General features: G+C 40.6%; 1 protein-coding gene across 3 annotated transcripts in view; it reads right to left on the bottom strand.

Moving 5' to 3' along the window:
* The window catches only part of CMTM7 (CKLF like MARVEL transmembrane domain containing 7), a 32,156-nt gene that overhangs the window by 4,645 nt on the left and 14,251 nt on the right, over window positions 1-13,260 (bottom strand). The window contains exons 2-6 of one of the 3 annotated variants that reach the window (XR_014896691.1): window positions 9,536-9,709; window positions 6,823-6,921; window positions 5,393-5,474; window positions 4,958-5,049; window positions 3,042-4,652 (exon numbers count right to left, since the gene is read on the bottom strand). Coding sequence is in view for 1 of the 3 variants with exons in the window: in XM_085311805.1 (XP_085167931.1) it covers window positions 5,036-5,049; window positions 5,393-5,474; window positions 6,823-6,921; window positions 9,536-9,625 (285 nt within the window). In the remaining 2 variants the exon portion in view is untranslated. Of the gene's footprint in view, window positions 1-3,041; window positions 5,050-5,392; window positions 5,475-6,822; window positions 6,922-9,535; window positions 9,710-13,260 lie in introns of those variants that run through there. The other 2 variants (XR_014896692.1, XM_085311805.1) reach the window with 2 other exon arrangements.

Here is a 13,260-nt window from a genome sequence, read left to right as displayed (position 1 = left end):
ATCAAAAATGAAATGTAGCTAGTTAGCKCTAGGGCTAAAGTAATCTAACTTAGTTCAAGCTAGGATCCACAAAAAAAGCATTTAAATTGAAATCATTTTATCTGCTTCCTAACTCTTCTGATTCAAAAGCTCTGGCCTTCAAGGCAGGCTAGTGCACTGAAGGACATAYTGTGCTCAAACACAAGTCTCACCTGAGAGCAGGTTTGCATTTACCCAGTGAGAAACTGCATTCCAAAATATTTATCTTAGGCTCCTTTCCACAAAGCTGCAGTTCAACTATATGCAACAGACAAGTGCTGCTGGAGGTCTTATGTTCAGGAAGCCATTTGAAAACACTAACCCAAATAACAGCATTGCTCTGAGCTGCTCGCTCAGAAAATGCCAGGTMGTGTTGCTGCTCTGCTCAGTGACCCCTTGGTTTGAGCTTCTTCACCTGAGCTTTCTCTAACTAGTCCAGCTCTCCTTACCCTTGCAAACTGCAAGGTCCCTCTAAGCCTCCWTGCTATTAACCCACTATCATACCACTGTCCTTCTCAGCATATATCAACCAGCCAAAGTAAGCAACACTTCTCTTCTGTACTGTTATCCCTGCCATGACTTTGGCTACTGAACACTGACTTTTTAAATGCAAGCTTCCACAGCATTAAATCAGAACAATGCCAAAGATTTGGGTACCTAAATTCTGCGCCTACGTGAAACCGAAAGCCTGCCTTGGCAGCCACCTAACCCTTGAGGCAGGAAACTCCTTGGTGCTACAACTATTTTTTTTTTTTTTTTAATTTCGTTTCCTATGTGCTTGAAGTGCTACCTTCAGGCACAGCCAGGAAGCTTCAATTTCACTGTCAGAGCAACTTTGACAGAAGTTTGGCAAAAGGCAAAAAAAGCAGACAGCCCTTTGCCAACAGCTCCAGGCAGAAGGGCTTGTCCTGGCAGGTGACAAGATCTTGTCTGATGGCTTTATAAATTGGGAAGTCAATAATCTAGTAAACCAGTATAGATAAGAAATGATAACCAACAAGAGGATAAAGCTATTTCATCAGTTGTGTATAAAGATGGGCTTTTGTTTGGAGTCAAGCCCCTGGACAGTGTGAACCAACTGCATACTGTTTGGTCCCCCAGTAGTAAATGATGSTGCCCACTTAACATGCTGGCTGAGAGAAACCAGAGTGCTAACCCAGGGGACTAACCAAAGCTGATGGATGGTGGATCCAGAGACGGGCAGGACAGAAACAAACTCTGAAGTAGTCAGTTGTGGGAAGTCAGTCTAGGAAGGTCAGCCTTGGGAAGGAGCAGCCAACAGCACTTTTTGCTCTTCCTTTGTAAGCTGCCGCTGTGCTGGAAAAATAATCACGCTTCTCTGGGAGAGGAAGAGACAACAAGCACCAGAGTGACTTTCTGACCTGCAGCCATGCAGCGTGGTTACACAACCCGGGGCCCAGGGACTGAAACCAAGAGCTGCTGTTTGCAGCAGGATGACCTAACAACGGCACAGCCCCCTGCTTTTGCAGAGCAGTGTAAGGTAGCCAAGGGCACAGAGCCCGCACCTGCACTCCAGCCTGAGTGCCGAAAAAGCTTTAAATAGGGGAGTTACACAGAGCCCTTGCTCAAGAATACCATAGAGCTTTGTGGTGGGGACACACTGGTGATGCAGGGGCTGAAATCATTGCAAGCAGAAAGAACAGGATGCGGGCTGCCCACAGACCTTTTTCTCCATCTTACAAAGCAAGTAGCGTGTGCTGTGCTCCAGTGCAGGAGCCTAAGACTGAGGGTCAAACTCTGTAGGGCCCAGCAATACTCAGCTCCAGCTTTCCTTGGCTATCAGACCAAACAGTCTCAGTRCAGGCCTGTCACCTCTCACATCTAGTCTGCAGGCTGGCCTAGGCTGCGCTCAGCATGTAGCCTCTTAAGCTCAGCAGAAGTGTTTTGCTCTATGCTGTCCCTAAGAACAGTGGCGCCATGAAAAAAAAAAAAATCTCAGTTTAAAGAAGGCTGAACATGTGTCAACTAGATGCCATTTTCCTTAGCTTCTAGGTCAAATGTATTGCATCCTCCCTCAGCTTTAGCAGAACATGGAAATCTTAAAGAGACTTGAAGTATTAAATAAAAGCAGATACATATATAGTGGGCAGGCAGAGAAGAACACCTTTGTTTCCACTCCAGCCAAGTGTACCCTTTAAGTCCTGCCACAGCCACAACTGTTGATATCTGCCAACATTTGCATTAGTGCATAAGGGGCTTACATTAGTTCCTCCCCTCAGAAGTTTTTTCCTAATGTTTGTGCCTGCTCTTTCTTGTGCTGTGCACCTTTTTATCCTAATAAGCTCCTAGTCCTCCTCCCTGGAGCATCAGCCAACCCCCAGCCCACTTCATTAATGCCATGAAACTAATTCATCACTGGCCTCGTGCCCTGCCATCCCTTCCCTATCCCACATAGTGATGTGTTCCCTAAACCTTTTTAGGAGGGAAGAACACAATCCTTTTTATTTCACATAGCACAAAATCTAGCCATTTCAGAGCAAGAGAAAAATTGCACAAGCTGTCACATAACCTGCAGTGTCTTCATCCAGCACTGCGGTCCTCAAGCTTTTCAGAGCCACCCTTCCTCTTTTCTGTAATAGTTTCATTTCCCCTTCTCACCTTACCAGCTTCTACCTTTACAAAAGCATTACCCACTCTCTACCTTGTCTCAAATCCCCATAGCTCAAACATCAGCTTCCCCTGCAATATGAAACAGTTTGTACTACCCATTTTCTTCCCCCAAAATTTGAATTTTAAATTTCAGCAAAAATGGAACCCTAAACTCCACCTCTGTTGGCTTAAAGAAAATACTACACTCACCTCAGGGCTGAAGAGGATGGACAACTTTTGGGCAGCATAATCAGCAACCAGCACATCAACCCACATAGGGGAAGGGGAACATAGTATTTTCTGTGGCTCCTATGTCTTTCSCCCTGCAGTTACAGGATATATTATGCCCCTCCCCAGCTAGAAAACCACTGCTTTAGTAAGGGAAGAAAAAAAAATGAGCAAGACAACAATCATATTCTCAAAGTGATTACATCATCCAAATAGCAAAGATGATATAGTTTATTTTTAAGAAACACCTGGAATTCCAYATTTGACAACGTCACAGACAGATGGAGCTTTCACAATGAGGCTGACACTAAAGAAAATTCAAAATACTTTTGCTGGCATAACTGTGGCAGAGGTGCCACAGTCTGTGTCAGACAGAGCTGTCASTCAAATACCCCTTGGTAAAGCTGGTGATACCAGCAAAATTGTGCTTTTCCTAGTAGACATGTTTCACAAGGAGGATTTGAGAGAAGTGAGGAGCCTATGCCAGCCAAAATGTCACTTTTCCAGCCTGAAAGCATCCTGCAATAAGACCATCTGGTGGGTCTTTGGACCCAGCACTGTCATAATAGCAAGAGCTCCACACATACCTTAGCCCTGTGTCTTTGGCACAAAACCAAAAGAGGACTTCGTAACTTCTCTTGATCCACTATTTATTTAGAAGTCCACTTGCACCAAAACATACTTTCTGGGTGATCACAGAGTGTCATCCAGGAATTAATTGGTTGCTAGACTACATGAAATCTCCCTAAGGGTTTTTTTTTTTTTTTTCCTCCACATGGTGCCAAATGGCAGAGTGAAATGGGAGGTTGAAAAAGTGCTTCACACCTTTTCTTCACCTACAGCTCAGCCTCCCACTCAAACTCTTAGCAGATGCTTCTCCTCACAGAGACCCTAGCTCGGAGGGCTTAGTAGCATGCAAGCTGTGTGCAGCAGAACAGTTTTGCGCTTGGTTGGCAAGAGTGGGGAAAGCTTGTGAAGGTGCCTAATATCTATCTGAGCACTTCTCCCAAGAGGTGAAGGAGATACCAAGAGATATATAGCATTTCTGTTTCCTCTGGGGAAATGGCAGAGTGAAAAGAAGAAGTTGTATCCCTACATACCTACCATGCCAATCCAGTTTTCTTCAAGAGGATCATTAAATCAGGCTGGATTAAACTGAATTGTTCTGCCTGTTCAGGCTCTGAAATCCCCGAGTAGAGTCTCTGAAAATGTGGATCACAGCAGAGACAGAGGAAAACTGGCAAGAGGCAAACTTCATGTAAGACAGAGAAAGAAGCACACTGTTCTGCTGACATGGGACTTTCCATAAGCAACTATCAGACTCAAAAAAGAATCATTTCTAGGRATACACAGAAATTTCCTACAGAACAGGCCTTACAAACATCAATTTTATCAATGAGTATTTGTGAAAAGGAAAGAAAAAGATCCCACAAACCATTACACAACTATTCTTGGATATGTATTTTCCTGTATTTGGCAGATAGAAGTTTTTAAGAATAATCTTTGCTTGTTATTAAATAATAAAAATTCATGAAGAAAAWACTGCTTTCATCACATAAAAATCCTGCTGTACAGCTGGGGCTAGAAGGGAGTGTTGCAGTGATTTATCCAAGTTGCAGTTCATAATTTTTGATGCTGGCAGAGCTGATGTTAAAAATAATCCATGATTATCATAGGAAGAGGTAACAAAGACTTCGGTTAACTTATCCAGGCACAAATTGGTTTGTCATAGTTGCTTTGTGAAAGGAATCATCCTTGGAAGTTAAGAACCGGGTAGGTATTTGCAGGATTCCCTTCTGTAAACAGATGGAGGAAATCAGAAGTAATTTTTCCATCTCTCCGGAAGGAGAATGGAACAGCTCTCCAAATAAGTTTTAARTGCACTTATTGCAAACAGCTGCATATGACCCCACCCCAGCTTGTGAGACAGAAATAGTCCTTCTCTATAAAATTCAGGAAAAATAAGTTCTCCATTATAAAATTGGGGGGGGGAGGGAAGAAGGGGGACAAAAACCCTTTGGTTCCCAACATTGTTTTGTATAGGCATTCAGGTAGATCTTCAAAAGCTACCAATTGTCCAGGCTAGTAACAAAATACCCACGCTCTCTCCTCAGTGGTGGATTCTCCTCTTTGGTATCCTATYTGGTAAGGCACAGACGTCTTGCTGAGATGAAGAGAGTCATACAGCTGCATCTTTGAAAAGGAAGCCAGTGTCACTTGAGTTGCCACAAACAAACTGATCTACTAGATTAAAGAATACACAGGAAACCTTTTCTTGGCTGGGAGAGGGAGAAGAGAGGGCAATGATATATTCATTGCTTACTAGAAGCAAGTTATTTTGCTCTGTTTGTTAGTTGTTAATATCTGTCAGTAGCTGTGATACATCTGCATTGACTGACAGTATAGAATTATTGCTTTGTGAGTAACTGAGTAAAAAGGAACAGAGTGTTAATAAGTCCTTCTAGAGAGACACTGCCAGAGGGAAATACAAATATTCATTGGGGAAGCACTTGCAGGTACTAAACATAATACTTGCCTGTTGACTGTGTGATGCATGAAATTTTGTAGGATGACCATATACTTAAAACACAAAGAACCGTAGCTAGGAATCCAAAAGTCTGTGTGAAAAAAAAAATCAAAAACAACAAAAACACAGATATTTACAGAATGTTAGATGATGTATATTCTATGAACGTATGTTGTCTTCTGTATATCAAAATACRTATTTTCTGAAGTAATCAGATAAAAAATGATTTTTTTCATTCTCCCAACACGTCAAAAATAAAAAAAAATGTTTCTGTAGTATAATAGCAGCTTATGTCTTGTCAAAAYAATGAGTGAAAGACAGATTGAGAATCATATAAAAGGGGAAAACAAAGATGGATAGCAGCATAAAGCTTGACCTTCTAGACTTCTCTCTAGGACTCTGGAACAAGAAAAAGACTTTTTGTAACACCTCTCGTTCCTGCTTTTTGGCAAACTCCATTCAAACTGCAAAGCTCAATGTGGGTTTTGCCTAGACTGATTTGAAGYTCCTGAAAATCCAGTATTTGGAGAATCCAACACAACTTTGACAAAAAATGCATGCATACATTTACTTCTAAGCTAGCAAGAGTTAAGATGCTTCTGAAGGGATAGGAGGACTCACCACACACAAGATTATTATGGGAAATATTTTAGGATCTCTCCAGTGATACCAGTGCGTTGACTAAAGGCAACCTCTTGCAGTTCAGAATCAAGTTCACTTGACTCAAGAAGTGAAAATACACCTGCTTCACGGATTGAGTAAAACTGATCTGTCATTAAACATGTCTTTCCTTGCCATCTACCWAATAAAAAAATCAGGCAAGCCTTTTTAGCATCTACAAAATGCATTATCAGGATTAAGTTTCAGAAAACAATTCTTTACGATGTACTTGTATTTTAAGACGCCTTGATGTGAAAATACTTTTGCCTCAAGAGTCATACTTCTACATAGTCAACAGCCAACAGAGGCAGAGCACATCTTCCAGTAAATCAGCCTGAGACTACAGTGGGTTTTAGCTCAGGAGAAATGATTTTGAACAGGGCTTTATTCAGGGGTAAGTAGGTATCAAATGCAGAGAACTGCAGCAAGGTGTTTTCAGTAACTTCTAGCCACTACAACAACAGTTCATCAAAAGTGGCTTGTCTTAATTCTTCCTTCAAATACATTTGTCTCTATGTGCTTAAGCTAGAGCCTTTGACTGCAGCTCATTGACGGGGCAAATTCTCACTTCCATGGTTAGTCTCAAGTCACACAACAGCCCCTTTTTGTTGGYATTATGTTACAGAACATGCACTGAAATGAGACAGCAGGTAGTTCACCCACTAAGACACAAGCAAGGCAAATCTGTAAGAAAGTAAAACGACAAGCAATAGATTTATAAGGCCTTATTTAATATATTTTTCAATTAAAAAAAAGTCAAGACTAAAACACAGTCTTACCGCTCCAGCCACAAGTCCAGTCAAATTGTAACTCTTGGATGCTGCTACAATTGATGCAATGAGAAGCAGAATTGTACCAATTAAATAATGAAGAAATTCCTATAAAGACAAGGGTAGCCTGCTTTAGAAGGAAAGTTCATCGGGAAAGCATTTCAATATGCATTAGAATCAAAGCAACTTGACAGAGGTCACTCAGAAACTCAGACGAAAAAAAAACATCAGTCAGAAGAAAAAAGTACAACTGTAAAACAAACAAAGAGCAAAGCCAGTTTGTGAGTGAGTTCTGTRCTATACTTGACTTTCTGTTTGAAAAGGAGGGTCAGTCTTCAGGTCCACTGATTTCACTGGAATTACGTGTACTTGTAATGTAAATGTAGTATAGATGCAATCCTTTCAATCCAACGCAGCACATTACTGAGGATGAAACTTTTATGTTTACAAAACAGGAAAACCAAATGCCTCTACTTCTGATAAGCTTAGAAAGCAAGCTGTGAATCTACTGTTAAGATTTACTAACACCTCATTTCAACCAAGACAGGAGAGAACCACAAAAGACACAATTCCACAAACACTCATAACTAATATCAAAGTTTCAGGAAATCTGCCTTAAGTCAGTAAGTGTGCCTGCAGGCCAGTTAGGCAGCAAAACATGATGCAACAGGTTATTCAGATGACAGCACTGAGGCATAATATTCAACCTCTTCTCTAGTCTGAGGAATGTTGATCCAGGAGTCAATTTGGTCTCATTATAAGCAGGATTGATCTGTGGATTTAGATTTGGAATCCCCACAAAGCTTACAGCAAACAATACTGGTGTTTCATTCCACAAAATGAGCATGRGTTTTTCCCTTTGTGTGATGGGGTGCAAAGGAGGGATGTCTGCTTACCGCATTTGCCTTGCACTAGAAGCATGAACCAAACAAATGCCAGGTGTGAAAGAGAGGAGAGATTCGTTCTTAAATCAAAGGAAAGAGAAGAGAGTMCCAAAAGGAAATTGCTCAAGGAAATTCCAGAAGGGAGATGGTCTATTATACTGTATCACAGCTTCCTTCTGCTAGCTCAGGTGTTAAARCAGCTGAAGAGGATCCCTGCCATAAAGTATTTTCTCAGATTGCAACTTACTTTCCTCTTTTGTAACCTCGTTAAAATAAACTTTTAATATTTCCATAATGAGGCTTTCTGGCTAGTCCATAATGTAGCAGGCAAATTAGGTGTGCCATTGTCTCTCTAGACAAATAAAGAAGTRTACGTAGGCCACTACTTTTGAGGAACCCAAGGAATGGGCCAAGGTGCAGAAGAATTGACGAAGCCTAAATTATGTGGAAGAGCAATCCCTGACAGGATCGGGACAGTGCCACCCTGGAGAAATACTTCCCAACTTGAGAAGGATGSCAGCTCTGAGCAACCTCTTGAACCACTACAATTTTACTGGCTGCAAATCACACCTCTAATTGCAAGGTAGAGATCCTGCCAGGAAGCTCAGCCAAAAAGTAGTTTTACAGTCTCTTACAAGACTTCCTAGTCTGTTCTAAAGACACTTAAATATTCAACTGAAAAGGAGGCTCRTCTTAAGAGATTAATATACAATCACATCCCATAAAGTTATCTGAAGTTTAGCAGCCACAAACTCTGCTAGTGACTCTAGAGCATTTGATGAACAAACACACTAAAACTAAAAGCATTTCAGCAGCATATGCAGATGTCAAAATGGCATGTTACTCCTGTTACAGCAATGCACACTTTAAATGTAGTTTCCATTAAAAGCTATCCAACCACTTCTTGAATTTAAGAATTCCCTCTACATCTCTCTGCTTGACTTTCCACAACCTTTAATCTCTTACCTATGGGACTAACATGCCACTATGTATAAGAGACGTCCTAAGAGGCTGTTAAAATCTGTGATCCCACACAAAAATGAAGGACTCTTCTGTTAGCTGACCTGAAGTTACTTAAAAAAATCAGGTTTCATTTTCTGTGCAGCATGTTAGTTCTCTGCAAGGATATGAGAGGCAGATGTGCTGGGGTAATGAAGGAGTAAGGCAGGAACATCCTGCAGGATACCCTAGGAATAGACAGGCTAAGGCAATAAGGCCTATTTCTTGCTATWTAAGTTACCAATGACCCAAAAAGGGTCACATTTGACTTAAATAGCACATGTAGACTTTATTTTGGGACAGGATGTAGTCCATGAATTCCAATCTAATGATTAAGAACTCTAGCAACCACTTAGCTGCTCTAATTTACCCCGTTACCCTGGGCTTTGACTTGTCCAAACACCACACCTGAGAAAGCACCACTAGGCTAATCCAAGAAGATTTTACATCTCCACAAAATGAAGAAACACTTAAGCATAGCTTTCAAGAGGAGTATATGTTTAAACACTTTTCTGAGGTAGGACCCCTCTACTGAAGGCTTGATTATCATTAGCCTCTTTTCAGTTGTCTCAGAATAACATTACTGCCTTCCCTGGAGTAAATCTGGATTTGTATCTATGTAAGGGAGAGCAGGATCAGACCCAAATCATCCAAAATTCTTAAAATTAAAGCACCTGCTGAACTGAATACTAACAACAAAAGCAATCGAAGGATTTGTATGCAAGGGAAAAAAAGTGAAAGAGAGCAAATCAGTGTGTGACAGCACAAAAAATGGACTAAGTAATCCGGAGATCAATCCACAAGTGATGCAAGGAAACCAGCCCATCTAACTGACTTACCGCAAGTGGCCAGCTAATGCAAGTGAGCAGCTTGTAGATTCTGAAAATGTGGACAATGTAGAAGAACAAAATCATAACCAAGTCGCACATGGTGACAATCTGAAAGTAGCTGTATGCACTGTAGTCAGTCCACTGAGAATTATGTACACTGATGAATCCAACTAGCAGTGAGATCTGAAAGATAAAATGCACATTAAAAATGTTTAGAATGGTGTTCAGAGGGCTGTGGAGATTTTAAACACAAAAAAAATGGCATTTAGGAACTGAAGGCAAACAAGYTTAAAGCAAATTGGATGGTTCCAGTAAAATGGAGGACAAAGTACAATAATTTTAGAAAACTGCCCTTCAACGCACTAAAATAACCATTAAGAAAGGGGAGTGAGGAAAAAGTCAACTGCTAGGAGGAAAGCAGCAGTTCTTGGAAGAAGAGAAGACTGAGAGGGGATCTTATCGATGTGTACAAGTACCTGAAGGGAGGGWGTCAAGGGGACGGGGACAAACTCTTTTCAGTTGTCCCATGTGACAGGRCAAGAGGCAATGGGCAGAAATTGAACCACAGGAAGTTCTGCCTGAATACGAGCGGGAATTTCTTTACTGTGAGAGTGACGGAGCACTGGAACAGGTTGCCAGAGAGGTTGTGGAGTCTCCTTCTCTGGAGATATTCAAGGCCTGCTCGGATGCAACCCTGTCTMACATGCTSTAGGTGACCCTTCTTGAGCAGGGAGGTTGGCCTAGATGATCTCCAGAGGTCCCTTCCAACCTTACTGATTCTGTGATTCTATGAAGCCGTGATGCATTATTGCACAACTTCTGCCAGCAATAGGCTTGCAAAGGCCAAAGCTCTTTTTTTTTCTTTTAATCTAAAGCTACTTTTTATTTTACAGGTTTTCCTGATTTTATGAACCTAGCTTGCCTGTGTGATAAAAATAAGTCTGGCCAGGATAGACCAATTTTCTTATTACAGGCTTTGGCAACGTATGCTTTTGGCCACTGCCATTTTTAGTTCATCCAAAGTGTGCCAGGAGCAGTAATGATCCACACTTCAAGTGTTTATCCAAGATATCCAAAAACTTTATGAGGAAGTCTGCACTTTAAGACTGCAGCTTTCTTTCTTGCACAAACATCTAACAAATTGCATTCATTACCATAATAATGTAAGCAAGATTAAAAGAAAGAAAACCAAACATCATAACCWAGGTTCTCACTGTCGTAGTTTTGAGTTGAGTTTCATCTGCTAAGTTCCAAGTGKACAGGCAAAACATAAACATCAGATCTCTATACACTCAAGGACCATCACAACGCATTGCCATCTTGGCCAAACTCATCCAAGCAGCCGCATCAATGTTGTGGCAATCAACCACCTCAAAAAGTTGACTCCCAAGAAAAACGTGCTCTGGGATCCTCTTACACTCAAAGTGGCTGTTATTGTTAGATCTGGTCAAGCACTGCTACTTTTACTGTGGTAGTCAAAAAGAGGGTGAACAGCAGGGCATTTATCCAATAATCTAGGAGAACAGCTGAAGTCCTAAGTGCCAATATTTTCATGAGAAACATTACTGAAATKTAATTCTACAGTAAGATTCAACAAGGACTCACAGCAAACTTTTAACCTTGTTCTTGGATAAAGGTGGGGTGAGGACCACACGTCTCCAACCAAAGGCTAAAAGGGGGCTCSCTTACTCAAGCACCACACAGTAACCAGCTCTCAGATTCAGCTGCACTGTACAAATCAAGAAGGAAGCGCTAATTTATGGGATTGTTAAATCTGCCTATTGGCTCATTTCACACTAAAAGGCCTRGGGCCTTGAAATACAACCACCATCCAAATAATAAGAAGCACCAGTTAAAACAAACAAWCAAACAAAATTACTTAGTTTAATCATTATTTTACCTTCATGGAAGCATAGAAATATTTTTTCTGGTTGGCAGAAGGTATACAAATTTTAGAACAAACAGAAAGAAAAATGTGAGCAATCCAAGGATAAGACCAGAAAATTYATCTGAGGTGCTACAATCCTCAGAACTAGGAAGATACAATGTACAAGTTAGTGAAGAATCTGCTACAGCTCCTAAAAACACAGTAGAAACTTGAATTTGAATGTGCATGTTCTCCATTCTGAGTGTGCTTCCCAACTAAAACAATTAGAAAAACAGTTAGCAAAGATTCTCCTGTCTTGGATTTCAGATATGCCTTAGCATTCCCCATAGGTAGAAAGAAATCACTGCATGGCAACTGATATCTCTTTCAAAAACTTTATTTTTAGCACAAATTTCACATGAGATTTATATGCAGTTTCTAAAGAGGGTTCTCTGATCAAAGACACAYAATGTCATTTCACAAGACAGACACAAAGGGAACCAGACCGTTTACATGTACCGTTTGTATAGCGTTTAYATAACGCTATATCCTGTTTTCCACAATATATTGTCTGTATGGCTAGCAGGTACAGTCAGAGTTTAAAACTCACCTTTTGAAAAAGAACATTAGCAAATGTAGGTTATAGAGCCTCTTCCAAAGTAATGCCACAGTGTATTATTTTTTCTTTAAATGTGGTAAATATCAGAGTTGCTACATCAGGTATCAATTTATCATGATATAGCGGGTAATTGGTATAGCTTATTTTTTTCCCTAACTTCTCYTTCCAGAGAATTTAAAAATGAGTGATGAAATCATTAATATTTAACAGTCTGGGATACAATTCACCATCTATTTCAGAAGTCAGTTAGTGGTACAGACATATGGATGTATATRTAGAGAGAAATGAATGGTAAAAAAGTAATAAAATGATCAAATGTTATGATCGTTCTTTATGCACCTGTGCTCAGGAGAGCAGGTTAATAGATCTTAGAAAACAAAACTAGAGTCACAAAAATTCAGGGCACTGACATTCCCATTTCAATACAGTACTTCATAAATTGTGAAAGCAGCAGACTTATGACCCATACTCAGCAAGGCAGTTGGACCAGAAGTATAGGTCAAATGACAGTCATTAGAAGATTTCAGTGTGTTTCATCAAATGTAACCAGGCTTCAGAGCTGCATTACACAAGGTGTAGGGGAGACCTTGTAAGGCACTACCATTCAAATGCCTTCTGATTTCTGAMGCAACACAGAGAAAATATGCATCAACCAACTCCAAGAAGGGATTTTTGGTTTAAATAAAGCTCCTTTATTTAYTTTGTTTTACGGAAACTGATTGAATTAAACTAATGCATTTGTTGACTTTTCATTGGATCAGATATTTTAAGTGAGTCATGAGGACTGGTTGAAACACTGGGATATTTCAGGAACTGTCTCCCAGTGAAGCAACACGAGCTGAAGGCAGACAGCAATTGCCAGGAGTCATTCAGCACCGTAACAAACAGACCAGACACTATGGAAGAAAGATGACAGAATTCCTCATTCTTTTCTTTATTTTGTGCTAGRGACAAGGCAAACTTCTCTGCAACTTGCCTGTGGCAAATGATGGCTCTTCAACAGCACTGACATAAGCTCCTAAGCCTAAAATCTACTCTGGTTTGAGTTGACCAGAGCTCTACCAAAAATGAAATATCATTTTGTCTTTCCTGACACAGTCTTCCTTTGAAAGCCAATCTGTGGCCCCRAAAAAAAGGTGAACAAGTATAGATCTTTGAAGTTCCTCATATGTTAATGGGAAGTGGGACACAGGCTGGGAGATCTCACACCTCACAACAAGGGGAGGGCCAGCGATTATTGCTGCTGTT

This window comes from Rhea americana, unplaced genomic scaffold (genome assembly GCF_003343005.1).
Source record: "Rhea americana isolate MKP2758 unplaced genomic scaffold, rheAme1 scaffold_35, whole genome shotgun sequence".
NCBI classification, from domain to species: domain Eukaryota; kingdom Metazoa; phylum Chordata; class Aves; order Rheiformes; family Rheidae; genus Rhea; species Rhea americana.
This window is presented reverse-complemented; position numbering and strand designations above follow the sequence as displayed.